The sequence below is a fragment of the Euwallacea similis genome, chromosome 14 (assembly GCF_039881205.1).
Source record: "Euwallacea similis isolate ESF13 chromosome 14, ESF131.1, whole genome shotgun sequence".
In the NCBI taxonomy this organism is placed as follows: domain Eukaryota; kingdom Metazoa; phylum Arthropoda; class Insecta; order Coleoptera; family Curculionidae; genus Euwallacea; species Euwallacea similis.
Genome location: NC_089622.1, coordinates 127,068 through 151,233, shown reverse-complemented (window position 1 = coordinate 151,233; position 24,166 = coordinate 127,068). Strand labels below are relative to the sequence as shown.

General features: G+C 34.7%; 4 protein-coding genes across 8 annotated transcripts; 1 reads left to right on the top strand and 3 right to left on the bottom strand.

Annotated features, from left to right (window-relative positions):
- Positions 1-276: 276 nt before the first annotated feature.
- On the bottom strand, positions 277-23,344 carry Mlc2 (myosin light chain 2). The gene is made up of 5 exons (XM_066396847.1): positions 23,335-23,344; positions 2,578-2,686; positions 1,054-1,212; positions 709-992; positions 277-648 (listed from the first exon to the last, which is right to left on the bottom strand). The coding sequence occupies exons 2-5, from the start codon at positions 2,578-2,580 to the stop codon at positions 483-485; spliced, it is 612 nt and encodes a 203-aa protein (XP_066252944.1). The 5' UTR covers positions 2,581-2,686; positions 23,335-23,344; the 3' UTR covers positions 277-482.
- On the top strand, positions 3,939-6,438 carry Loxl2 (Lysyl oxidase-like 2). Its single transcript, XM_066396846.1, has 7 exons — positions 3,939-4,183; positions 4,786-4,935; positions 4,996-5,170; positions 5,221-5,378; positions 5,430-5,624; positions 5,672-5,909; positions 5,975-6,438. The coding sequence occupies exons 1-7, from the start codon at positions 4,000-4,002 to the stop codon at positions 6,348-6,350; spliced, it is 1,476 nt and encodes a 491-aa protein (XP_066252943.1). The 5' UTR covers positions 3,939-3,999; the 3' UTR covers positions 6,351-6,438.
- Positions 7,247-14,591, bottom strand: 5PtaseI (inositol polyphosphate-5-phosphatase A). 5 transcript variants are annotated; one of them, XM_066396967.1, is made up of 9 exons: positions 14,430-14,591; positions 14,163-14,302; positions 13,509-13,739; positions 13,280-13,447; positions 12,969-13,226; positions 12,533-12,694; positions 12,235-12,477; positions 11,462-11,804; positions 7,247-8,934 (listed from the first exon to the last, which is right to left on the bottom strand). In XM_066396967.1, exons 2-9 carry the CDS (start codon positions 14,217-14,219, stop codon positions 8,801-8,803), a joined length of 1,596 nt encoding a protein of 531 aa, XP_066253064.1. In that variant the 5' UTR covers positions 14,220-14,302; positions 14,430-14,591; the 3' UTR covers positions 7,247-8,800. The 5 variants fall into 5 exon arrangements, with proteins under 5 accessions (XP_066253064.1, XP_066253065.1, XP_066253066.1 ...); XM_066396968.1 differs by having other exon boundaries at positions 11,768-11,804; XM_066396969.1 differs by lacking the exon at positions 11,462-11,804.
- On the bottom strand, positions 15,058-19,398 carry LOC136413490 (TWiK family of potassium channels protein 18-like). Its single transcript, XM_066397075.1, has 4 exons — positions 18,529-19,398; positions 16,162-16,428; positions 15,905-16,107; positions 15,058-15,845 (listed from the first exon to the last, which is right to left on the bottom strand). Exons 1-4 carry the CDS (start codon positions 18,869-18,871, stop codon positions 15,162-15,164), a joined length of 1,497 nt encoding a protein of 498 aa, XP_066253172.1. The 5' UTR covers positions 18,872-19,398; the 3' UTR covers positions 15,058-15,161.
- Positions 23,345-24,166: the final 822 nt, after the last annotated feature.

Here is a 24,166-nt window from a genome sequence, read left to right as displayed (position 1 = left end):
GGTCGTAAGTCGACTGTGAAAATCTTATAAAAGGTTGAAACAGTTGTTGCACATTTCCAATTCATAAGCAATAGTTAGTTTATGATGTAGATATCTATATTTGCTGCGTGTTCCATCGACGGTTTTTCTCAATTTTTCCTTTAGTTGGTTGATGGAGTGCCATTAAGGAGGTTGAAATAAATTTTTTATAAACAAATATGTTTTAAAATTAGCGTTATTTACTAAAACATTAAAATAGGGATTTAATACAACGTCAGTAAATCAAAAAGGCCAAAGAATAGGAAACGTAAATGTTTATTTGGAAATTAATCAATAACTTATTAAAATTAAGGCCAACAAGGTCTAAGCGTCAGCCCACAGCATGGAGTTGTGCACATCTCACTCCAATTGATAACATTGGTCTAATGGAGAGCTCCAATAGTGTCACGTGACACAGATGTTCGCGGATTTTAAGTGGTAGAGAATCAAAGAATTGAAAGAATTTAAGCTCCTTCGCCTTCTCCTTCATCTTCGGCGGCGGCAGTGAGGAGGGTGATGACGGATTGGGTGTCAATCTTGCCAGCGTCATCGATGTCGAGGGCATCAAAGGCGTCATCGACTTCCTTGGAGCTGAATTTATCACCCCAGGTCATCAGGGCATGCCTGAATCTGTGTACCGAGAGAAATACGTGTTAATTTTGAATTTTCTGATTGAAAACGAAAACGTACTTTTCGCTGTCGATGGATCCGTTCTCATCAAACGACCTGAAAGCTGCAGCAACGACTTCGTCATCGTCGCTACCTCCAGAGTCGGCCATACGAGCACCAAAAAGACCCAAAAGTTGGGTCAGATTGATTGGTCCAGGCGCTTCGCGGACCATCTCGTCCAACTCCTTCTCGCTGGCGATTTTACCGACAGCGTCGAAGGTGGCTCTCAAGTCTTCTTTGCTGATGATACCATCTTTGTCATGGTCCATCAACTGGAAGGCTTCTTTGAACTCGGCCACTTGAGCCTGTAAAATAAAAATGAACGTTTAACATTTATTTTTAGAAAAATGAAATAATTGGGTATACCTGGGAGAACATAGAGAACACATTGGAGCCGGAACGTTTGGCCCGCTTTGAGGAGCCTTTGGAGGATGTGCGAGTTTCAGCAGCTGGAGCTGGGGCGGCGGCAGGCGCCTCTGCGGCATCTTCCTTCTTCTTCTTCTTAACCTTCTTTTCTTTATCCGCCTAAAATGATAAAAAAGTGTATGTAGTGTAAGTGTACACTGTATTTACTGCATTAATGATTATATTTTTTACCTATGTGAGTGAGATGGGCTATGAGAGCTCGATTCTTCGTGAATTTTTATTTTTTATTATTTTATTATTTTAAAATTGTACGCTCAATTTGAATATGTTATAGAATTTGTTGGTTTTATGACAAAATTGGGAAAAATAATATATTAATATCATTTAGATACGCTATTTTGTGTAATGCGGATCACATTGTGGAAAATCGCTTGGCTTGTCTCCCAGAGTATCACTCAGTACTCCAAACTATGCATTGCCTAACAGGTTACATCAATAGCTATAATGAATATTTAATTATAGTCACTACCCACTTTGCACTGTATAAATGAATTACACAATTATTTACAATTTTTTCACAATGTCTCAGTGAGTCGTGCATTAAAATTAGATTCTAAGATTCTTTTCCGATGAATTCTAATCGATTGTTACCTTATAATTTACTAAATTTAGAAAATGGAGAAGTGCCAGATTTCAACCGCAAAACGTTTATTTTTAGACACCAGGTTAAATGATCGAGGTCCCAGTTCCAATGGAAAATATAGGAAGAAAGTACATTTACGAGCCTATTTTTAGAGATGTGGGAAATTAGATTCGGATAGTAAAATTTGGCGCATATTACATAACACTATATTGTTATAAGAAATTGCTATCTGTCAAGACCTACCCATATACAGAGTGGCGCATGTAAAAGTACCGGACGTTATGTAATTTTGAAATTATTTGGGATATGCAATACATCAAATTAAATGTTTTTTTTTTCACCCTGTAAAGAATCGCTAAAAAATGTAAAAATAAAAATAGTTAATTTTTGTAGGATAGTTTATTTGATTAAATTTTAAAATTGCACATCCATGGCAACACCGTATTTTACATTTTTCACATGGTTAGTTCATTTTTAGTTACATAAGTTATATAAGTGATAACTTTTACCTGTGCCACCCTTGTGTACTACCAATTTTGAAACAGAATTTTTTGTATAAATGATAAATAACGATTTTGTTGCCCGTAGATTGCAGATATTGTTGTAATACCTATACCCATTGTAAGCCCTTAATCATCAATCAATCCAAGAGGAAAATAATATTTAAAAGAAATGTCATCTAGTCAATTTAAACGAATTCGCATCCCAGAGCATGAACATCGATTTAAAATCGCATTTTTTACAATCAACACTACAAGTGCCTAACATCACTTTTAATCACAACCGTTGTCACAAACACTGATTTTCCACAGAAATAAGCACAGTATCCAGCAATAGTTTCAATCCAGATTTGCGAGTGGTACTGGATTAGGTCTACTTACCATGGTCGTAGATGTTTGTTCTCTCAGTAACACCCGCGACTGAAGAACTTTTGAGAACAGGACTGACTTAAATAACTTCGGACTGGATGAGTGTTGATTTCGCGCAAACCTTAAAAGTAAGTGCTCAAAATAGATGATCTCGATATTCTCGCGTTCCAGTGTTTACCGCTAAATTAGAGGTATGTGGTCTAGTTTTGCGAGAATGACTTGAAAATAATTAGTAAAGGGAATATGAAAATATATTATATAATCCATAATTCACAATTAATATACATATACAATAAGCGAGCAGCTAAATTAGAAAAAAAATAGATATAAAATCAGATACCTAACAGGTTCTCAGAAAATCGAAACGCCAGATTTTAGAATTAAAGTCGTGAAAGGCTAAAAATTCCTTTCATAAAATGTCAATTATTTTTATTTACCTCAACAAATAAATCCAGGAAAAATGTTTTGAGGAAAATCCTGATTTTTCCTAATATTTTCGGAAATAGTCGGAATTTACCAAACGTTGAACTGCATTTTATAGTTATTCGAATTACACAACTTTGACCTAATTTAACCGAGCTCGCAGTTCTTCGCATAGCCGAGGAAAATATGTATATGTGAAAGGATCGGTTAAAAAAAGGATAATTTTCCACACCTGATATATTTTTATACGAAAACTCCTGTACTCAAATTACAGATCTGTAAATTACTAATTTTATGAATGAAAAGCTCTTTCAAAATAAAATCTAAAAATTCCGGGTCCGTACCGATACAATTAGGGCATAACGATATGCGTTGTATAAAATTTTCTTGTCAAAAATGTTTTTTCCCACAAAAAAAAATTGAAGTTTTGGGCAATTTTCATACAATACAAATACTGAACATTTTTTCGACATACTAACAAATTTTGGAATTACTACCGCTTAGGCTATGTTTGAAACGGTGTCTCCAAATAATGGGAATATCTATAAAACCATAATGCTGAAACGATGGTACGCCTTGTAACACAGAGACGGCAGATAAGGTCTACATATTAATATTATTATAAAAAAAAGCAAAAATACTTTTCCACATAATTCACGACTTTATTTGCGCGGATCATCATAACTATGATCTTTGAAACCCAAAATCAGAAGCACTACGTTCGAATTTCTATCTACTTTCGGAAATCAAATGAATAAATTGAAAATTTTGAGTATTCATTTTCTATTAAAAAAAAAAAGTTATCGCGCTCAAATTCTGGCACATAGCGCATCATCAGGAACGATCCTCGATTAACTTAAGTATAACAATCCTCACTACCACTAACCTACATATGCAGATTTTGACATAGTTACCAATTATTAGAATATCTAATTAATCAATTCCGAGTCGAGGTATTGTGAGGAAATTTAGATCTATTTTTTAAATTTTAGTACAATTTGATCATCTGAAATGTTGAATGTCAGGTACCTAGACCTATTTTTATTTTTAATTTGCGTTTGCGCCACTACGTCGGCCCACTCCAACAAGGACTACTTGAGTAAGAATAAAACTATTTTGATTAGAAAACACCTGAAACGATTGAGGAAAGTCGACGGGGGAGTGAGGCTGGTTGGAGGAAGAGGCGAATATGAAGGTAAGATATGGGGACGTTTTGGATGTTGGAAATGGTTGCATTGGGCAAAATTTATGGAAGTTCCGAAATCGTGAAATGAGAGACACGTGACAAGTGAATAACTTTGATCGTTATGGTCATTAATTTTTCTAGTTAAATTAGCCATAAATTTAACCATTTTTTTGAAATTGTCTAAGGGCCGCTACGCCATTCTCAGATGTGGTGCAGAAAGATCTAAATTTAAATCGAACATCTCGAAAGATTGTAGATCCAGTTGTACTGGCCACTTAACTCGGAAGATAATTCCTATGGAAACCATGAAACTGAGCAAATCTCCGTCTTTATTTTAACATTTCCATGGATACTACCCTCTCGACAAAATAGTCAAGACTTTATTGGCCCTAAATTTCGTACGTAGTAAGTGGAAGTGAATATTCAGTAATAAAAATAATTTTTAATCCTGAACATTTTAACGGAATTACCAGCAGGCCATTGAGTAATTATTAAGAAAAAAATACAAACTAAGCCACTGTTTCTGTATTAAATTTATATCGTCGATTTTAAGAAACATCACGAACTGAATTGGGTAGTTTATGATTTTCCTAAATTTAAATTTTTACCAGGAAACGTAGAAATCCTTTATAAAGGCAAATGGGGCGCAGTTTGCGACGACGAATGGGATCTGGCCGAAGCTTCGGTGGTCTGCAAGCAACTGGGGTACCACAGCCAGAATATCACTCCTACGAGCAACAGCTACTTCGCAAAATCCAAAAGTATAAAGTTTACACTATACTCCATAATCAGCTTTAACATACATCAAAAATTGCTTTTAGGAAAATTCTTAATGGACAATGTATTCTGCGATGGAAGTGAAACGGAACTAGCCGAATGCAGATTTAATGGTTGGGGCAAAAGTGACTGCAAGGATTCTGAAGCTGCAGGAGTAATATGCATTGACGTCAAAGACGAACATTTAAAAAACATGAACATCGAAAGACAAACAAAACGGTATTTATCAATGAAAGTTATACCTAGTACATTTCATTTCTGGTAAATAGACTTCCTGTTAAAGCTGTTGGAGTTAGACTTCGAGGGGGCAGAACACCAACTGAAGGCAGAGTAGAAGTTTTGAACGACCAGGGCGATTGGAACGTTATTTGTGCTGAAGGGTGGTCCTTTAAAGAAGCCCTGGTGGTCTGTAAGACCTTACTTTTAGGTGGATTAGAAACAAAAGATCTTTGCAGCTTAATACAAAATCTCCATTTAGGTTACGCAGCTGACGCTATTCAAACCACATTCTTTGGCGGTAAACTGTCCAAAAGTAGCCTGATGGGAGTGCAATGCTTGGGCAATGAAACTTCATTTTCTTATTGTACTCATGATGCATCTTTTACAAGAACATGTGAAGAAAGAGAGGTGGCAGCAGTCTCATGTACTAAACACTTGGCTGATTTAGTAATAGGTAAATAATTTAAACCTGTTTCATGACACAATTTAAAATAATCGTAGACCAGGATGAGCTAATGAGATCGGCTTATCTGCAAGACCTACAAATGTTCTTCCTGCAATGTGCCATGGAAGAGAATTGTGCTGCTTCGTCTGCCTACCAAATCCAGAAGGAAAATGATGCCTGGCACCTAGAGACTCGTAGACTGCTAAGGTTTACTGCTCGAATATTAAACGCTGGAAATGCTGATTTCAGGCCGTTGATCCCGAAACATTTGTGGGAGTGGCATATGTGTCACATGTAAGTTCAAAATTTCCTGAAAAATATTTTGTTTCACATCAAAGAGTCTTTTCTCCCTTTTCTAGGCATTATCACAGCATGGAGATCTTCGCCACATTTGACATATTTGACTTAATAGGCAAAAGGGTGGCCGAAGGCCATAAGGCATCCTTTTGCTTAGAAGATAATCAATGCCTTCCAGGGGTGGAGCCAAAATATGCTTGCGCCAATTTCGGCGATCAAGGAATTACAGTTAACTGTTCAGATATATACAAACACACAGTGGATTGTCAATGGGTGGACATTTCGGACCTGGAACCAGGTGACTACAAGATTAAAGTGGCGGTCAATCCTGAATATAAAATCGGAGAGATGCAATATCACAACAATGCTGCTTTGTGCGATTTTGTGTATACATCTTCATTTGGATCTATTAGGAATTGCGTTTTGGAACTTCCATAATGGGGTTCCCTCTTCCAGTTACTTGTACTTGACGAAAACAGCTCGAATAGTTTTGGAATTTGATTAAACATCTAATAAATAATGATAATACCTAGTTCTCTATTGAAACAAATGGGCTGCTATTAGTATCTATGTTACTAGATACCGCAGAAAGTCCTGACGTTTTTTTAATCCCACATTTACACATTTCGAATTTCTGTACTATTATCATAAACAAACTGGGTTCATTTAGGATTAATAGACATTTATTTTGTAGCAAACAAGGTCATTCAAACTTAAATCAATTGATATTCTGAATCCCAAGGAAAATTATTACGATGATCACCCTAGGGGCGAAAATTCGTTCGGTTTTGCTTTACGAGCATAAACTAGGTCTAAAAGCCACAGAGGCAGCACGTAAACTGCGCCAGATGTTTGGGGAGAGTATGCTCTCAAATCTAAAGAAGCAATTTTGGTTCTCAAAATTTCGTAACGAAGCTGAATAGATAAACTTCGAAGTGGAAAACCAAAAATTGTCGATGGAGTACCCTGATCGAAATCATTAAGGCTGATTTACTCTAAGCTTGTGTAGAAATAGTCACACCGTTGGGTGTTTCAGAAACCACCTAACATCAAATGAATAACAAAAAAGCTAGATACGTGAGTTCCTCACACGCTGACCGACTGCAATTGGTTGAATCGCTTGTGATTCAACTGATTAGATGTATCTTCTTACCAATTTAAATTTTTACTAAACACACGGTGTTTCGCAAAAAAATAAACAGCATGGAGATCTTTGAAATGGTGACACGAAATAGGAAAAAAGTAGGGCACAATGTTCTAAAATTTAAGTGTGTGTTGAATCGGGAAAAATTAGAAACCCTCTTCAAGATATGGTGGGCCTAAACATAACACACTTTTCACATCAATTTATATATTTTCTCAAACATTACACAACAAAAATAGACTCTTGTAGGAAAAACAAACAGACATACATGCATACATATAAATAACTTAAGAAGTCTAAACAAACAGATAAACATACCGCAATAACCTTGGGTTCTGCCGAACAATACAATTAATTATTAATACAGTAGATAGTATGAATGTGCGATAAGGTCGCACTGAATCCAACAATAATAATATTTTAGCTTAAACTCTATTAAGATATAATGATATAATAATATATGTATAGCTAACAAATAGTGTAAGTACGCACATTTAATACTGATGCAGATAGATCACTAAGTAGATGTGATGTATGCAGGGTGGACCTTTTAAATGATGAATGTGTTGGTATATTTTAGAAACTACACAAGAAATTAAACGGAAAAAGCTTCAGGCAACGTCTTAACTGAACTTTTTGAGACATTTTGAAAAACTAAAATCCTTTATTTTCATATAAAAACACAACTAAGCTAAACCAGTAAAATGTTCTTCTATCTTTTACGTGTTCTGAAAGAAAATTGACCACCCTGTATATTGTGAAACGGATATAAAATGAGCTCAAAAAGTTGTCATAAATACGTTTAAGATCCAAGCATAGTAGATCTTTGGTTACGGAATTTATGGTAACATTTTTCAGTTCACTACATGAATATGCTCTTCAACTAGACCGCATTATTTCAAGTATAATATATAGGTGTACTGCTATTAAGGGGTTGCCGACTAAGGAAATCGAATTGCTTAATAGAGAGGAAAAGTTTTACCTAACTTAACTCTGATATGGTAAACTGTGAGGGGTATAGCTTAGGAAATAAGGATTGGCCAAGACGTGACATAGCACATCTCCCTTTATGTCCATAAACAGGAATAGAGAGATCAAAATCTATGACTTCATGATCAATAGATATTTCCTAGACCTTACGAGTTTTCCCATTTACGTCTCAAAAACACTGAATTTAATTGAGCATAGTAAATAAATTCTTACAGAAAATTTGGTAATTTTCACTTAAGCCGTTCCTGAAACATTTGCCCGTTCAGGAACTTTTAAACGATGCTGCACGTAATTCATAAGATTTGGAAAACTTTCTAGAGTTACTTACCTGGCTTTTTCAGATAACTTCAAAGTAACTTAATATTTGTTCAGCTATATGATTAACCAATATATTAGGATTATCGCTTGAACAAGCTAATCGATACAAGTTTCCGAGAACTGCTAAAGAGATTTGCTCAGAAATTATTATAATTTAAAAACCAATTAGTGTGTGCGTTTTCATCATCGCTAACGATTTGAACACAACTTGATCAATGCCAGACTTGCCTGTTTCTAGATTGATTGCTGAAATATATCAAAATACCCTGTTATATAGGCTACTTACATAATACAACACCAAAATTTCCAGATATTGATATTGGGAATAATAACTGAATGTCTTACAAATTCATCAAAAAACTTAAACGTATTTGTTATTAAGTATTATCTCTTTGGTCTCAAAATTAACAAACTATATAAGTGCCCCTTTTTCCGTTCAAACCGAGGATTCTTTCATTACTTTCATGGGGTGCATGATATTCTGGATATAAATATAGTCACTTAATGTGTTATTTTTGTCATCATCCTGCAAGTTTGGTGATTGGTCGACAGTATCGTCGCAAGCTTTTCCTGAAAATAGAACTAATGTTGGAGAATCTGATATTATAACATAGAGTACACTACTACATTAGTACTAGATACTAATAAAACTACATAGCTAAAGCAAATTTTCTACACTTACCTTTCAGTAACTAAACTATTGTCAAAAATTATAAACTTTTTCAATAATTTTGAACTCGTTTTATTAAAAACAAATTGAAAACTTCTTTGGAAACACGATTCCTATTTTCATCACCTTACAAAACACATCAAATATTTGATTTTAAATAAATTCTATTTTAAAACTGAATAGTAGGCATTAAAATGAACAGAATAGAATATCGTAGGTACGCTCAAATGGCCCTTAAGACGTTGAGTTTTCAGTTTAGTCTTAATGCTTGCTTTGGCATAACTAAAATTCATGCTAATTTGCTAAAAACTACAATAACACAATTGAAAATGAAAACAGCAAACCTAATAAGGTCTCAAAGGCTGTTACGTCTGCCAAAAATAAAAAGAAAACAAACCACTATGTAAATAATATATTAATCTCTATAATGAAAATTAATCATAAAATTAAGTTCAAACGAGGGCAACTCAAAAAGGCGCAAGCAATAAGTCTAATTGCAATAAGTCAGTCTTACCGTTTATACTTAAGTCTACATGCAATAAGTAGGATTTACTGAAGCTTAATCTACCTACGTTCTAACTACTAACAACAGCAAACTTTTACAACCAACAATTATGCGTCCATGGTGAGTATTATTGATGTACAGGGTACTTGCAAATATTTTGAACGGGGTCTACACTGTTAATTACTTGTGATAGATACAAACGCTTTAGAATTTTGTTATAGTTTCATGGGTTTTTCGTTAACTGTTTTTCCAAAATGAATTATATACTACGGACTATATTTAATAAAAAAATTGCATTTTCTTTGCATATTTTTACGAGATTTTGAGATAATTTCCGTCACATAAAATCTGAAACACCCTGTACTTCTTGAATCTTATCGTAATGAACCTTAAAGAGTATTTTTGCAAAGAAAAACATTATTTTTGTTACATTCATATAATATGTTGGGTAGGAATCCGCTTAAGTTAGATAACATTCTTTCTAACCGTTAAGACCATATTTAAAACATAACCAGACACCCATATTGATCAATATTCGAGTTTAAGTAGATATTACCTAATTGAATTTTTATCCATTTCATTTGTTTTTTCATATCTTCTATAATCATAATCCCTAGCTAAACACAGAAATAAAAATTAAAATATTTTTAAGTTTCTTGATTAAAATTGACAATGCATAAGAAATTTAGCTGTAATGTAGATACGAAGCAAATGATATAATCCCAGGAACAAATATTTTGCTTGTTCTAGATCCACACATTACTTGCTACAATTGGTTTATTACCGTGGACCTTTAATGTCCAATTTCTAGTAAAAAATGTAATACATATTTACATATACAAATAAGCTCTAACGTTCTTGAAATAAAAATAGCCTCTAAATTTAGCACCCTGTATTATCATAAAGTACGCCTTTTTGTGCACTGCCCAAGTTAATTACCACAGCTCTATCTACTAACGACAAATAAGTAGTTCAATATGGCTGGTCCTCTAAGGGCATATTCACACATTTATTCAATCGTAAAATACATGTTTGTGCTTTCAAAAGAGATATGAAGCTCAATAGCAACATTACGAGGAATTTGACGAACAATTGTCGAGTTTAGCATATATTTAACATTTTTTCAGTTATCTGAAATCAATTGATTCGATTCCATATTATTTTGAAATAAGTAGACTTACCTACTTAGTCGGAAAATCATTGAGTTTTTTGTCGTAAAAACTTTTGTTGATTCCCGTATTATTTTTTTTCACTACCTTATTATTATGCCTACCGCGCCCACCAATTAACAAGTGTTTAGGCAACAAATACATTTTATTGTTCATAAATATATGTTGTTATAGTCTTAGAAAAAATATCGTACATCAATTGCACAAAATGATAATTCCGTGCTTGTTATATATTCTATTTTCTGTATCTATGCAGTCAAAGAAGCGCAATTTTCTACAAACTTCAAGTCATGGAAATGGATAGTTAACTAAATCGTCTGCAAAAAAAATGTGACACCAATTTTTATTCACCTAATTTCGGAAGAAGTGATTCAATTTTATTAATTTTTTCGATGCTTACAAGCCCATTTCATTCTCATTCTAAAGAATAAAATAAATGCTTTTAACATTTAACACTATACTGAATGAGATACAAATTCTCTCTTCGAAATATTGTTAACCTTGTAGAACCAACCACATCACAATACAAGCTAAGTACAGGTCATGCCACTGAGCAACACATTAAATACCTCTTTCGAGTTTTGTTCTCACAACCCTTTGAGATTCTATCGTTAACCTCTGCACGAACATTCCCACTAATACTCAAACTACGATTACTACTTTCGTCTATCTCGCTATCTAAGTATTCGTCCTCTACGTAAGTCTGAGTAATCAACGGGTACTCTTTATAAGTAATAATGTTCTCTAATTTACTTTTAAGCTCCGTGGGAGACACGGAACTCCTTCTGCTTTCCTCCTGTGTGTCGATCTCTTCTGTCAAGGGAGTGCGCGAATTTGAGCTTTCGGGAGTGTAGGGGTCGTGCGGGAACATGCCTTTCGTCACTCGATCATGCAACAGTGACGAATCGAAGGAAACGTCATTTGAGGAGCGGTGCGTATTGCTGTTTATGTAGTCGCTCATGTCGACAACATTTATAGTGTAAGAAGCGAAATTGCGACAACATCGACACGTTTCGGGCAAGCAAACGAACAACGCGTGGTCACAACACTTAACTATACCTGCATTGGTCCTTAGCGATATCTTGAGAAATACTGGCTAAAAATAATATTTAAGTGTAAACAGTAAAGATTTTAAAAAATAGGGATTTCAAAGCAATGCTTTTTGCTCTTTTTTTTTAATAAGCCACGGTTAAAATGATCTAATTAACTATGGCTATTTAAAAGAAAAAAATAGTGGAACATGGCAATGGCTCTGTTCGGCGGAGTGATTTCTGCAACTGTTGAGATTTGATTGACACGTGTTTCTTCAAATACATTTAAATAGTAGCTGACGTCATTTTTGCTTCGAATTTCAAACAGTTGTAGGGCCTTGAAATCCCTATGGCTCATGTTAAAAACAACATGAATAATGATGATGAAAATGTAAAAAACGTCGTGATGATTTATTAAGCTCAGGGCCATATAAGAAAGTAAATATGAATACTGGACGTTACTTAACTCCTCTTAAATTAGAATGAAATTCTTACCTTATGGTCTCCCATACAAGTGTCCAAACCCAACAGACCATATTCATAACCATTTTCCTCTTCTATGATTTTCTCTGCTGAGTGACTGAACAGTACCCTGTCACACCATGCTGGGCAACGTGTCGGCATGTAGCTCGTTGCTTTGGATATAACCTCCTCAAATGGATATGAAGGGGCAAAATTAATGGGAAATTCCCTTAAAATACTTGAAAATGCCTCAGATTCTTTATCAAATTGTTTCAGCTAGAAAGGGAAATGTCTCAGCATAAGCAAAAATCAACTCCGCCAAAAACCTTACCCACTCAAAATTTAAAAACATCTTTTCATGGTCATTATAAGTGAATTCTTTTTTTCCAATACTGAGTATTACATTATTTTCCTCATTATTGAAGTGAAACTTAGTTTGATCATTATTTTTGGTATTCTGAACCCTAGTTTTTGTCAAACCGTCTGTGAGTTTCTGAAATCATTGATTACTGAATCGCTTATGACGACTTCTATGAACCCCGGTTTGAGCTGAGTGCAACAAAATGGCTTTGTTTTTGTTCCAATATCACTTTACATTCAGTGATTTATTACAAATAACTTTGAGGTGCTATTTTGATACACTAAACTCCAGCTGAATGACAAAAAAAAATTGGAAAAAATACTAAGCTAAAAAATATCTTTTAATAATAGACTCCTCTGTATACTAAAATAAAACATTTTTTTAGTTTAATCGTATTATCATTTACCTTGATCACACCTTCATTATCAGATCTAAAATTAAAATCCCCAAACACAAAATAAGGAACATTATCTAATGGGTCATTGTGAAACCTATAGAGGGTGTGTTCTAATGCCCTTTGCCTATTGCGACAATATACTGAGGGATAAGAAGACATTGACACTAGATTTGAAGCATCATGGAATAAATGAATGTTGACTAGATCGAACACTGTGCCAGAAAGCGACCATCGGGTACGCAGAAATCCCTTACGGGACCATTTACACTAAAAAACAAACATTTTACTGAAAAATTTTAGAATATTTTAGAAGCACACACCTCTGGGAAAAAGTGCTGTGGAAATTTCGCCTTCTCTTTGGTATCAATTGCTTCAATATTTCCAGAAAACGTTTTAGCATCCTGGACCGGGACAAATTCAGACAGTTTAAAGTCCCATATTGAAGCATCTTCAATTGAGTTGTGGATAAAATATAAATTGCCTAACGCCTGAAATGCAGTTTTACTTAAATAACCAGAGCCAAGATCAGTATGATTATTGAAATCTTACTGTAAAATGTTCAACTGAGGTATAATCTTCATCAAGAAAAATTCTGAATTTACTGAAATTTTGCAGCTGTGTACTACTAGAAAGAATTTCAATAAAGCGTTCAACATGTTTCATGGATTTTTCATAATTTTTGCCTCCGACTTCCTGGCAATGCAAGGCAATGAATTTGGCATCCAAGCTGGCAATTTTTGACAAGAATTCGTCGGCCCACAATTTCAGCAATTCATTTGGCTACAAGCGATAAGAATAAAAAGAAATTTTTATTTATAATAAAACATGTCAAAAGTTAATGGAGAAAATGGGCTTTTGACCCTAACTATATTTGAGGGATAGCCTGCTCAGTAATCTGTTCAGTGACATGCATTATTCAATATTTATAAGTACTGTTACTAGGATTTGTGGCAGCTATTGTGATTAAATGTTTGGGGCATATTTTCAAAAATAGTAACATTCTTTGTTGGGGGTGACTGTGCCTACTCCACTTAGTAGAGAGGGGTATGATCCAAAGATCAGTGACCATTTCTTTTAGTAGTGGAATTGACTTATGATGGTTTGATGTGCCTATGGTTTTTTAAATATTAAGTATATCAGTAGGAATTACAACTATCTGATTATGACTGAGTGTATTAAAATATCTGTGAATGTAACTCTCACCTCTTCAAAAATTGACCCTACATTAGCAGTGACAAGCAAAACGGGCACAGTAGTCATAATTCTCTAGCTCTAATATGACTGTCCTGGTTTGATGTAAATTTAGTTTAATGTGCCTCTTTCTTGAACTATCTAGCTGAAAGCTGAATTGTTGATATCATTTTATAGACTTCACTAAATACTAAAACAAATTGTACTTAGAATTGTATTATAATGTTTACCCAGAAAATTAGAAAACGAAAGGCTGACAGAAATCCAGGTAATGCTTACCAATTTTATAACCATTGTTGGCTGTCATTGCAATTCAAGGGGATCTAAAACTGCTTTTAAGTTGCGTCCGTGGGTTGTTATAGCTATTGTAAAAGATCAACGCAAAGGGGTGGTAATGGAACATTCGCCAACCCCCTTTTTCATTTTTCTACTGCTATGACTGACTATACTATCGATATTTGGGTGAAGGGAAGAGAAGAGAAAAGGAAAGAAAAATTATGGAAAAAACTGTCAAAGTTAAAAGTCTTGTCTAATACACATAATAAGTAGATATTTGGCAACATTGGATATAGAGCGGTAGACACACTGGTCACTTTCTACTACCAATATTATTATTATTTTTTTTGATAATTAAACAACACGTTTTTGCTTTACCAAACAGTGTGCGTTAAAAAAATTTTACCGTATGCAAATCAAACGTACATGTTCATTTTTCACACTTGTTAGAGAAACAATTACTTTACGTTTATAACTTTCTTGTAGTTTCCTCATCACCTGGCAAAAATCATATTTGAAACTCATTACGAAATGCTATTACGAGTAAATTGTCATTTTACGGGATTTGCTAGTCTCGTAAAATTTCACTCTTTACATAAAACTATGCATTTCTCAACTACTTGCATAAATGGTTATTATTTCAATAACGGTCAAATAATATTTATTATTATCAAAAATTATAATTTAGACAAAAGTCATTGATTACAATACAATAATTCAAATGAACAGCTTTGGTTACCTAACCATTTTAGCTGTGGCCCAAATAACTGGAGATTCTTCAATTTGAATCCTGTGTCCTTCTACGCCGCCATTGGCCAAAGCTACCTCATCACTATTTTCTTTCTGTTTTATCTCACTATCGCTATCTTCCTTATTTTCATTGTTTTCTTCCTCTTTTTCATCTTCTTTATCGTTATCACCATCGTCCCTGTCTTCACCATTCACAACTACGTCAATACCCATGGTTTCCCCGATTTTGGCTTGGGCGTGACTGAACGTGTCGCTCAATTTATCCTGAACTACTTGGATACACATCGTCATCAGAGCTAACCCAAAACAAAGGTACACAATGGACAGGATCATGTAGATCGGTTTTTCGGGAACGATGTCCCCAAAACCGATAGTAGACATGGACACAAATACAAAGTAGAAGGACGGGAAAAAGTCCCAGCTCTCCCAAACCATGAAAACAGCTGCCCCTATGAGCATGTATGCCACTAGCAAAATCAGAGCCAGCGAAACTGGAAGGTTGAATTCATCATCTATCTCGAAAGCTGAGGGGGCCGGAGTTTGCGGTTCAGAAATGACAGTCGACTTCGGAGTAGCGGGATCAGATTTATCTTCCGGCTGATCTCCCCAGACAGACATTCTACGAAAAGTGGCATATTCGTACATTACTTGGGCCCCTTTGATGATCTCCTGAAAAACTTATCATAGCAGATTTTTCAGTCATTAAACTCCATAGTATGCTAGAGTACCTGTACATGACTGGTTCTTCTGACTTTTCTGCAGCTTCTAGTGTATAAAAACCTCCTAATGTAAGACCAAACAAACTTGATAGCCCTCGTGAACAATTTACCAAAATCGGTAAGAGCGATCAAAAATAGTGGAATGCCAATTATGGAATAAACAATGGTCAGGACTCTACCTGTGAAAGTGGTAGGGTACAGATGCCCATATCCTATGGGGTATTTTCGTTATTCCAAAAAGACTAATTCCTGAGGTCTGCACTCACCTATAGTTGTGTAGAGCGTAGAACAGTAGACCACGGCATTCCAAATAGTCCACACCCTGCTGCTAATGTGGGAGACCACTAAGGGATGCTGCTGAAATGCCATAGTAATTTTTTTTTCGAATTTTACTAGTCTTCGAGCGGCTTCTCCAGACCATTCTTTTTCCGAAAATTGATCGGGCACGCTCAGCGATTTCTGTCTCAATTCGTCTAGGAGTTCTTTTACCTGAAGTTCGATGTCTCGTTCTATTAGTTTCGTTTCGTTTTGGCCTAATCAGAGCAAGAACAATTGGACATTAATTTGAAATGTTGCAAATATTGACGAGGAGATCAACAATATAACTCTAGATATAGTACCGATTTGAAGAATAAGATTGGGCGAAGGCCCAGAGCCGCAGATCAGGAAGGGTTGCAGACTTTCCTGGTCGGCGAGTTTTCTTGGGGGTAGAGAGACGGTGATTCAAAAAGGTCAGGACGTCAGAGTTGTTAAGGCCTAGGGTGCCTAGTATCATGCCTAGGGTCGGCCCTAGGCAGGATACTTTTTTTATAGACATTAATTTAGAACATTATACATATGAGTGTATAAGCACTAGTACTACTAGGTCTGTAATTATTACAAAATATGCGGTCTTTATGTCTTCATATATCACTTAGGTGGGTGTTTATCGATTCACACTTCATCAAGGTATCGGAGGAATATTTTTGATTTATGTTTCGATTACGCTACCGTCTTCAGAACTCAGAATCTAAGAAAAATTAGATAGAAGAAATGGAAATAGGTAATCACGATTATTAAAGTAACAATAAAGACTGGGGGCCAAAAATGAAGAAGTCACAAGAAAGGCTGACATAGGAGCAGGAAATTAGTACTAGTAGTCGTAGTAAAGAGGGAGGACTGAGGGGCGGAAGTCACAGGAAGGGTAAAAAGGGAAATAGTAATATAGGTCCACCAAGTGAACAACGGAGCCCCCATATAATAATTTCTTTCGAGTTAATCCAAATTTAAAAAAATATAATTTTTAGAATTCAAATATGATGAGTTCGAGTGGTGCATGATTTTCAACTTTTGGATTTGATTTTGACCTCTCCCACGTATCTTCATTTTAAGTCGTCCTATATAATTTAAAGCCCCAGCAAAAGTTAGCTCGTCTACAACCACCAAACTTTTATGTAAAATTTTTTCCTTATTTTTTTATGATCTAAAGTGGCGATTCCGTTTTGTTGACTCATCTTGTCGAAACAACTGCCAGTTATACAATTCTGAATTCTAAAAAATTCCAAAAATGTCACTTTATAAGTTCAGATTAAGCGAAAAAAAATACGATCATGTAGTATTTCTCGAGGTTAAAAAACCTTAAAACATGAAATTTAAGTTAAGCGAAAGTGAAAAGAAGTAAATTTATGTTTCTCCGTTTGCAAAAGTTTAAAAAAATGGTATTGCTAGCAACTTCGAGTTAAGCGAGGTCAAAAAATTTAATTCAAGTTTATGCGAATTCAAAAGTTGCTCTGTAAGTAAATCTGAGTTAAATGGAAAAAAACGAAGTTTATAATTCTCGAGATGTGAAAATTCAAAAAATGGAACTTCAGATCATAATTTTGAGACAAATGAAATGAAAAAAATCCGATTAAATCATAATTCGGTACTGCAAAATATTACCGGATATAGGTATATCCGGTAATTTACTAGTTATAGGTATACTCGATAATTAGCAATAAGTTCATGATTAGTTTCCTTGAAACACAGAAAATATTGAGAATCAAAACTTTATGCATGACATGTTAATTATGACGATAATCAAGGTAAAAAAGGAGACTGTGCGAATCGCATCAATTGAAATGCAACACCATTCTTTCTATAAAATCGAGGAAAAAAGTGAAACATAGCATATTTTTAGTAGTGACGTTAGCAATTTTGAAAAGAATGCGAATTTTTGGCTGTAACGCATAAACATAAAACTTTGGTGTTGTACATCAGACCCGAGATTTGACATTAAAAAAGCAATCAAGATTATCATTAGAAAACTACCTACGTACTTGTCCTCAACTGGGCCACAAATTGACAAAAACATTTATATTTAACCCATTCCACATCTAAAACTCATTCAAATTCCGTCTAAAATTAACTTGAAATTTAAATATAAACTTTTCTTTTATGTCCTTTTTATATATTAATAATTCGTCTTTAAAATCATCCTTATGGCAGGTTAGGTGACGCAAAATGACGTTACTAAGACCGCGTCATTCACAACAACATAAAAATAAAAATCGTTTTTACAATTTATTTGGGACGAATTTATGAAATCATTAAAAATTTTGCCTTAATGAAAGTTTCCGTTAGTTTTGCAGTAATGTATGATAGTAAATATTTACCTTCTACAGTTAAAAATATCACGGCGCCACCGACAGTGTAAAGGATCATCACAATAATAAGGAAGCAGTGCGTGAACCATTTCTTCTTCAGCAAACTTATTTTGCTGTATATCCACAAATTGAACTTTTCTCCAATCCCGAGTCCTGCATGTTTCATATCCGAAAGATGCTCAATGAAAAAAACCGACGCTTTCCTCCCATATCTCTTCTGGGAAGGAACGCTGGATTTTACCGAGGTATCTGGGGATTTCCCAGCCAAGCTGCTGTTGTGGTTAGCAAAGGCGACCCTCCTGCTGCCGCCCTCGCTGGGCAATGGCGTGTCCATCGCACTGCTTGTGCCCATTCGGGGCTAGCTAACACTCCGATTTCTTGAAAAATATTTTATTAAACACTTTTTATTTTTAGAACGCATCAAAACTATTTTGTCCGTCCAGACCTGCTGCGGAAACTACATAAACTGATCTACAAACCGACTGCGTTTCCAACATTTCAATTCAAACACATGGGCTTGGGAGTTTTCTTGGAAAGTCAACTGGAAATATACAAAGTTTTGCGAGAGACTTTGGGTGACTAAAGGCATCAGGGAGAATCATCAAAAAATCATGCAGTATTTTCTTGTTTGGCACGATTCCATGTGCCAGTTAAGTAATTGACCGTAATACACATTTATTTTTTTCCTTTTGGAACTTAAAATAATATACTAAGAATGCATAGGCGGTGCCATATGAGTATGTGGGGAGCAAAGCATTTCTATTTAGGTTTTGTTCAAATATCTGATATCCATCTGTTAAATATTGGATAAAATAATAATTCGGTGTGCCAAGTGAAACAATTTATAGGTATTTATAACAGAAACAACTCAGGAATTTGTTGGAATGCGTCTGTCTTGGGTGGGTTTATTGAGATCGACGTTGAACTGAAAGAAAGTGGCATTTTTTTCCACAGTTGCAAAATACGTTTTTTATATCAATTTGGACAGTTTAAGTGAAGAAAATACCCAAATGGACAAAGACACATAATGTTAAAAAAACGTTAGGTTTTCAACGAGTCCATCCAAGCCCAGTGATTTCAACTTAAAAAATGTTACTTCATCTTATATCTCCAAGACGAAAGGCGTTAACCAATTTTGTTATAAACTCATTACTTAACAGTTAAAAAAAGTTATTAACATTAGTAACTGGTTAAATAAACGTTGAAATAATTATAGAATTTCACATTTTTATATTACAAAAAACAGAAACCAAGCAATATTTTTTTATACTTGCATGTACTTAGAAGGAAAAAAATGTCTGCGATGTAGTGAAACCCATTTCCAAATAGATCTTAAAAAATAAATCCTCTTTGTCAGATTCGGATTTTCTATGTGTGTTCTGCTTTTTGGGGTGTTTATCGGATTTATGAAAGAGTTCTCTAAAGAGGATTTTTAAAGATTTTTAGAAACTTCCAAGGGATTTTAAGGAGACTTATTTCGACATTTTTGAAGATTTCACTTTTAGTTTTTCGAAAAACACTTTGTTTTTCATATCCAGGTTGTGAAAGGTTTGTTCCTGAGGGGGATCTTTAATTTATATTTTCGAAACGTGCAAGGATCAATTTACGAAATTTTGTATGTTACGCAATGCTTGTTTGTGCATAGTACAGGAAGGGCAGTACGAAAAAATACCCAAACTTTTTTTTTACTTATAATTTTATTAATAATTATAAGAATCTAAAGATTTTTCATAAAGAAATATTCTTATTGAAGTTCGTAGTAGCTAACGCTGCTACACTAAAAAAAATCTAACTACAGGTTTAAATGTGATCGGGAGGAGGCAGCAAGTGATTTAGCCAATCCGATCCATTACGCCCTCTGGGTTCTATTGCTAAATTTGAAACACCCTATATGTTTTGGTGCCTAAAATACAATAACTGAAGCGTTCGGATGAACTGCTTCTGCAGCTAGGTCACACCACTGTCCACATAACATATGATGTCCATTTCTTAAGTTGAATTTTTATTGTGATGGATGAAAGATTAAAACAGATAAATACCCCGTTTTTATCTGAAATTTAAAGATTTCTTGACATGATGGCGGATGAACTTTGCTTGAGAGCATAACGCCATCAGAATAGAATTCTATAATGCTCACAATTTAACCATACTTCGTTCAATCGACGATAGATGGCCATATCAGCTATAAAATATTGGTAGATTGAATAAATTTGAATTTTCCTGCAAAACACAGCCATCTCCGCTCTTTCCTGCATATTTTTTTTCATTTGAATTAATAATCTTAGAAGTATACAAAGTACAGGGTATTTCTTAATGTTGTAAATATTTTGGAGCATGATTTGCAAGGCAATTTATTAAGAAATGTTCATGTAGACATATAACTCCAACGGCTCCCAAAGTTTTGTCAACACGTGAACGTCTGCAGAACAGAATTTCATGGATCACATCATGTAGAATACGGGCGCAAACAGTTCAATTTGTTACGACATTGCTAGGGTGACAAGAAAAATTATACGCACTAGTGGGAATTCCCGCCGTACTTCGCCAGTGATTGGTTCAGCGTAACAATGAGAATCCAGTGGTGCATCATCGAAATGCCTAATTTGACATATAAATGAGATTATTAAAGTTATTGTTTTCTTGAAATTTGTCGTGAAACTTCCACCCTAAAAGCGGGTCATAACATTTAAATACTTTTCGAGTGAAAGTTTCTTGACAGAAAAGGAAACTACCAATTTCATTACAGAAGAGAAGTTTCTGCCACAGTCAAATGAGTATAAAAAAGAAACTTTATTTAGGTCACTTTATAATTTCAATATATAGCAATTCGTTTTTGAACTATTTTTATATGTGACTCGAAAATGTCCCCTAATCTTTTTCTCTTTCCTCATTATACGCCCTTCGATTATTACTAATTTCAAAAATATACGTCTTGTGAGCATTATTTTTGACCGGAAACGATGCACGCCCACACAACTCACATCTCTCCCCACATTTGATACGTTTGAAATGTTAATGCATACTCTACTTATTTTAGTAAGGGCCCGACATAAACCACTTACCGAAGCCGATGAAGGTTTTATTCATTTAGAAATTTACACCATTTTAAATGTGCTGTCTCCCCATTAGATGTATTTTTGGATTACTTAAACCCGATATTAATTCCAGTCTGAAAATAATGCGATAATAGCTGGGATAAAAGGTTTGATTCGTATGAATCTCAGTTGCTTACACAGCGAGTCTGTCATAGCTTCTAGAAATAGAGGCCTCTGAATGTTGTGCTAAGTGAGAAGTTGTTTGGAGGATTTGTATACATTATTTGATGATTTCGAGTAAATACACTGCTGGACAAATAAAGCGGGTCAAACACATTACTTCACAACCTTCTTACTTGCTAATCTCTTCCATCCTATGCAGGCTAGTTAAAGATATATGGTTATTTTTCTAACGAGTGAAGGTAAGATATTTTCTGCATGAGTTCGAAACAATGTTTTTCCTACCGACCATGATTAAATACACACTTTTTTAATTACTTTTATTACATCATGATCGGGATTTTATGCACATTGCTGCGTGAATAAAACGGTCCTTAGGATACGTGCATGGTTAGCTCTTGAGGCATAAAAGCTTCAATTAGTTACAATATTGATGCATTTATAATAAAAATTATCACATAATATTTGTGTGTAAAAGCCTCTAAAGCCTTTGCGCCTTACGAAACCCCTTCTCTGTTGCACACAGCTTTATAATATTTCGTGTTTCAAACGCCTTCTTATATACTTATCTTATAAATTACTATTTATTTCTGGGCTACTTTTCAAATAAAAATTAAAACTTTACCCATCTAGGTATGTATTTTAATTTATCTCATGGCTCATGATTCATTGTAGCCATAAGGTAACGACCTTACCGTTGCCGTAAGTGTTTGGGTCTGTGAGATTAACCTGCTAAATCTCCCGATCTTACCCCACTGGATTTTTACTTGTGTGCGATAAGATAAAAGAGCAAATTTACATCACACCAATAAATCGTAAAGAGGAATTGCGTCAGTATGTAATCAACCGCATTTGTGGGTTTGAGGCAAATGAGAGCTAGAGGGCCACAAATTAGTTCATAAATGTATGAATTTTCAAGCGCTTGGAATCCAGTGGCTGTCATCTTGAGTCTCCAAAGTAAATATTGAAAAATTGTATTATTTCATTGTTTGTGTAAGTTTTAATTAGAATTCAAGTTATTTGGGTTACTTTAGGTAGCTTGGTGGAATAACGTTAACTAAGAATTTTATGGTATTATATTATTTGATGATAACTTGATTAAAATAATTTTATTAGAAATAAAAACGATAATTGATATGTTGAATTGTTAGAGATAGGAATTTTTAAGTAAAAATAGTTCAAAAGAAATAGTGAGTATAAAAATCAAAGTATGTATGAGGTGTCCTATATAGCGGAGGTGCTAGTACTTTTCTATAGGTATATCCAGCAATGTCGGAGTTGATGAATATACTTTAGGTCGATAGAGCAAGGCCGATTACTGTGTAATATTTGCAAATTTTGTGTGTCCCGTTCGACGATCAAACGTAAAATCTACTATCAATTGTGATCAACCTCTATGTATAGCTCGATCCTATAATAAAAAATTATGTAAAAATGTGCCGACAGTTAATTATTAATAATAACTTTGTGTCCACACAATGGCGGACCCTCTATACCAAAACTATCTACTTTATCTAGAAATTTGCTAGAGTTATCTAGAAATGTTTCCATTAGGGAGCTAGGTGGAGACTAGATATGGAAAATGACATTCTTTAGAAACCAGTAATCTTCCACATGGAAATATAATTTAATCTTCAGATAAAGCCAGACGGTCATTAGATTCCGCTATCATCATAATCATCATTATTGCTATTATTGTATGCAAATATGGTTCAGAACCGGCCCCTTTCTGCATCTCACCCATCTGCAAAAAGCGGGCGAACCCACGTCAATTCCTCCATCGTGCACTTAATAGAGGTTCTTTGGAACGTCTTAAACCATCTAAAATACTGTAATTACGCATATCTAAATCAGATAGGTATCATTTAGTCTCGCTTATGGGGTGCAATTACTGGCTACAAAGTCAATTGGAGCCAAGTTTGGAGCGGCAGCGCATCGGGTAATAAGCAGATATCACGAACCACAAACCGCTTTTCCAACCAATCAGGGCTAACTGTACAAAGTATAAAACTTAACTGGAAAGTGTTGTTTTCAACACTCATACATCGAGAAAAAGAGCTAAAACGAGTTATAATTATCCTCGGTTTTGTCCAGTTCTTTTGCATATAACTAGCTCATCGCGCCATTTATCTTGAATTTAAGAGGTGCTACAGGATGGGATCATGTTACCATGCGATACTTTAAATGTATTTGTGATCCATAAATAACAGGATTGCGGAGATCCTTGACAACATGGGTTTGTTTGTAACTTAATAGCTGTAAATGGGCATGTAAATTGAGTTCTTTTGGGGATTCGAGCAAATAAGTGTCGCTAGAAATTAGTAGTTGATACTACGATAACTACCAAAAATTGAGCAAGGTTTTAATAGAAACTATACGTTGTTATTCCAACTTGTGAAAAATCATGGTTCCTTTCGATGTTGTTTTTCCCG

What these genes read in the sequence shown, in the direction of transcription:
- Mlc2 (XM_066396847.1), bottom strand. An exon ending in TGTTCTCTATGTTCTCCCAG is followed by an intron (nt 993 to 1,053) that starts GTATACCCAATT and finishes TTTATTTTACAG; the next exon opens with GCTCAAGTGGCCGAGTTCAA. An exon ending in GGATCCATCGACAGCGAAAA is followed by an intron (nt 649 to 708) that starts GTACGTTTTCGT and finishes CTCGGTACACAG; the next exon opens with ATTCAGGCATGCCCTGATGA.
- Loxl2 (XM_066396846.1), top strand. Translation starts at nt 4,000, where the DNA reads ATGTTGAATGTCAGGTACCTAGACCTATTTTTATTTTTAATTTGCGTT. An exon ending in ATCGAAAGACAAACAAAACG is followed by an intron (nt 5,171 to 5,220) that starts GTATTTATCAAT and finishes TCTGGTAAATAG; the next exon opens with ACTTCCTGTTAAAGCTGTTG. An exon ending in CTTGGCTGATTTAGTAATAG is followed by an intron (nt 5,625 to 5,671) that starts GTAAATAATTTA and finishes AAATAATCGTAG; the next exon opens with ACCAGGATGAGCTAATGAGA.
- 5PtaseI (XM_066396965.1), bottom strand. Translation starts at nt 14,219, where the DNA reads ATGACTACTGTGCCCGTTTTGCTTGTCACTGCTAATGTAGGGTCAATT. An exon ending in CACAGCACTTTTTCCCAGAG is followed by an intron (nt 13,227 to 13,279) that starts GTGTGTGCTTCT and finishes TTTGTTTTTTAG; the next exon opens with TGTAAATGGTCCCGTAAGGG. An exon ending in TGTTTTTAAATTTTGAGTGG is followed by an intron (nt 12,478 to 12,532) that starts GTAAGGTTTTTG and finishes TTCCCTTTCTAG; the next exon opens with CTGAAACAATTTGATAAAGA.
- LOC136413490 (XM_066397075.1), bottom strand. Translation starts at nt 18,871, where the DNA reads ATGGGCACAAGCAGTGCGATGGACACGCCATTGCCCAGCGAGGGCGGC. An exon ending in GATATTTTTAACTGTAGAAG is followed by an intron (nt 16,429 to 18,528) that starts GTAAATATTTAC and finishes TGCTCTGATTAG; the next exon opens with GCCAAAACGAAACGAAACTA. An exon ending in TACGCTCTACACAACTATAG is followed by an intron (nt 16,108 to 16,161) that starts GTGAGTGCAGAC and finishes AATACCCCATAG; the next exon opens with GATATGGGCATCTGTACCCT.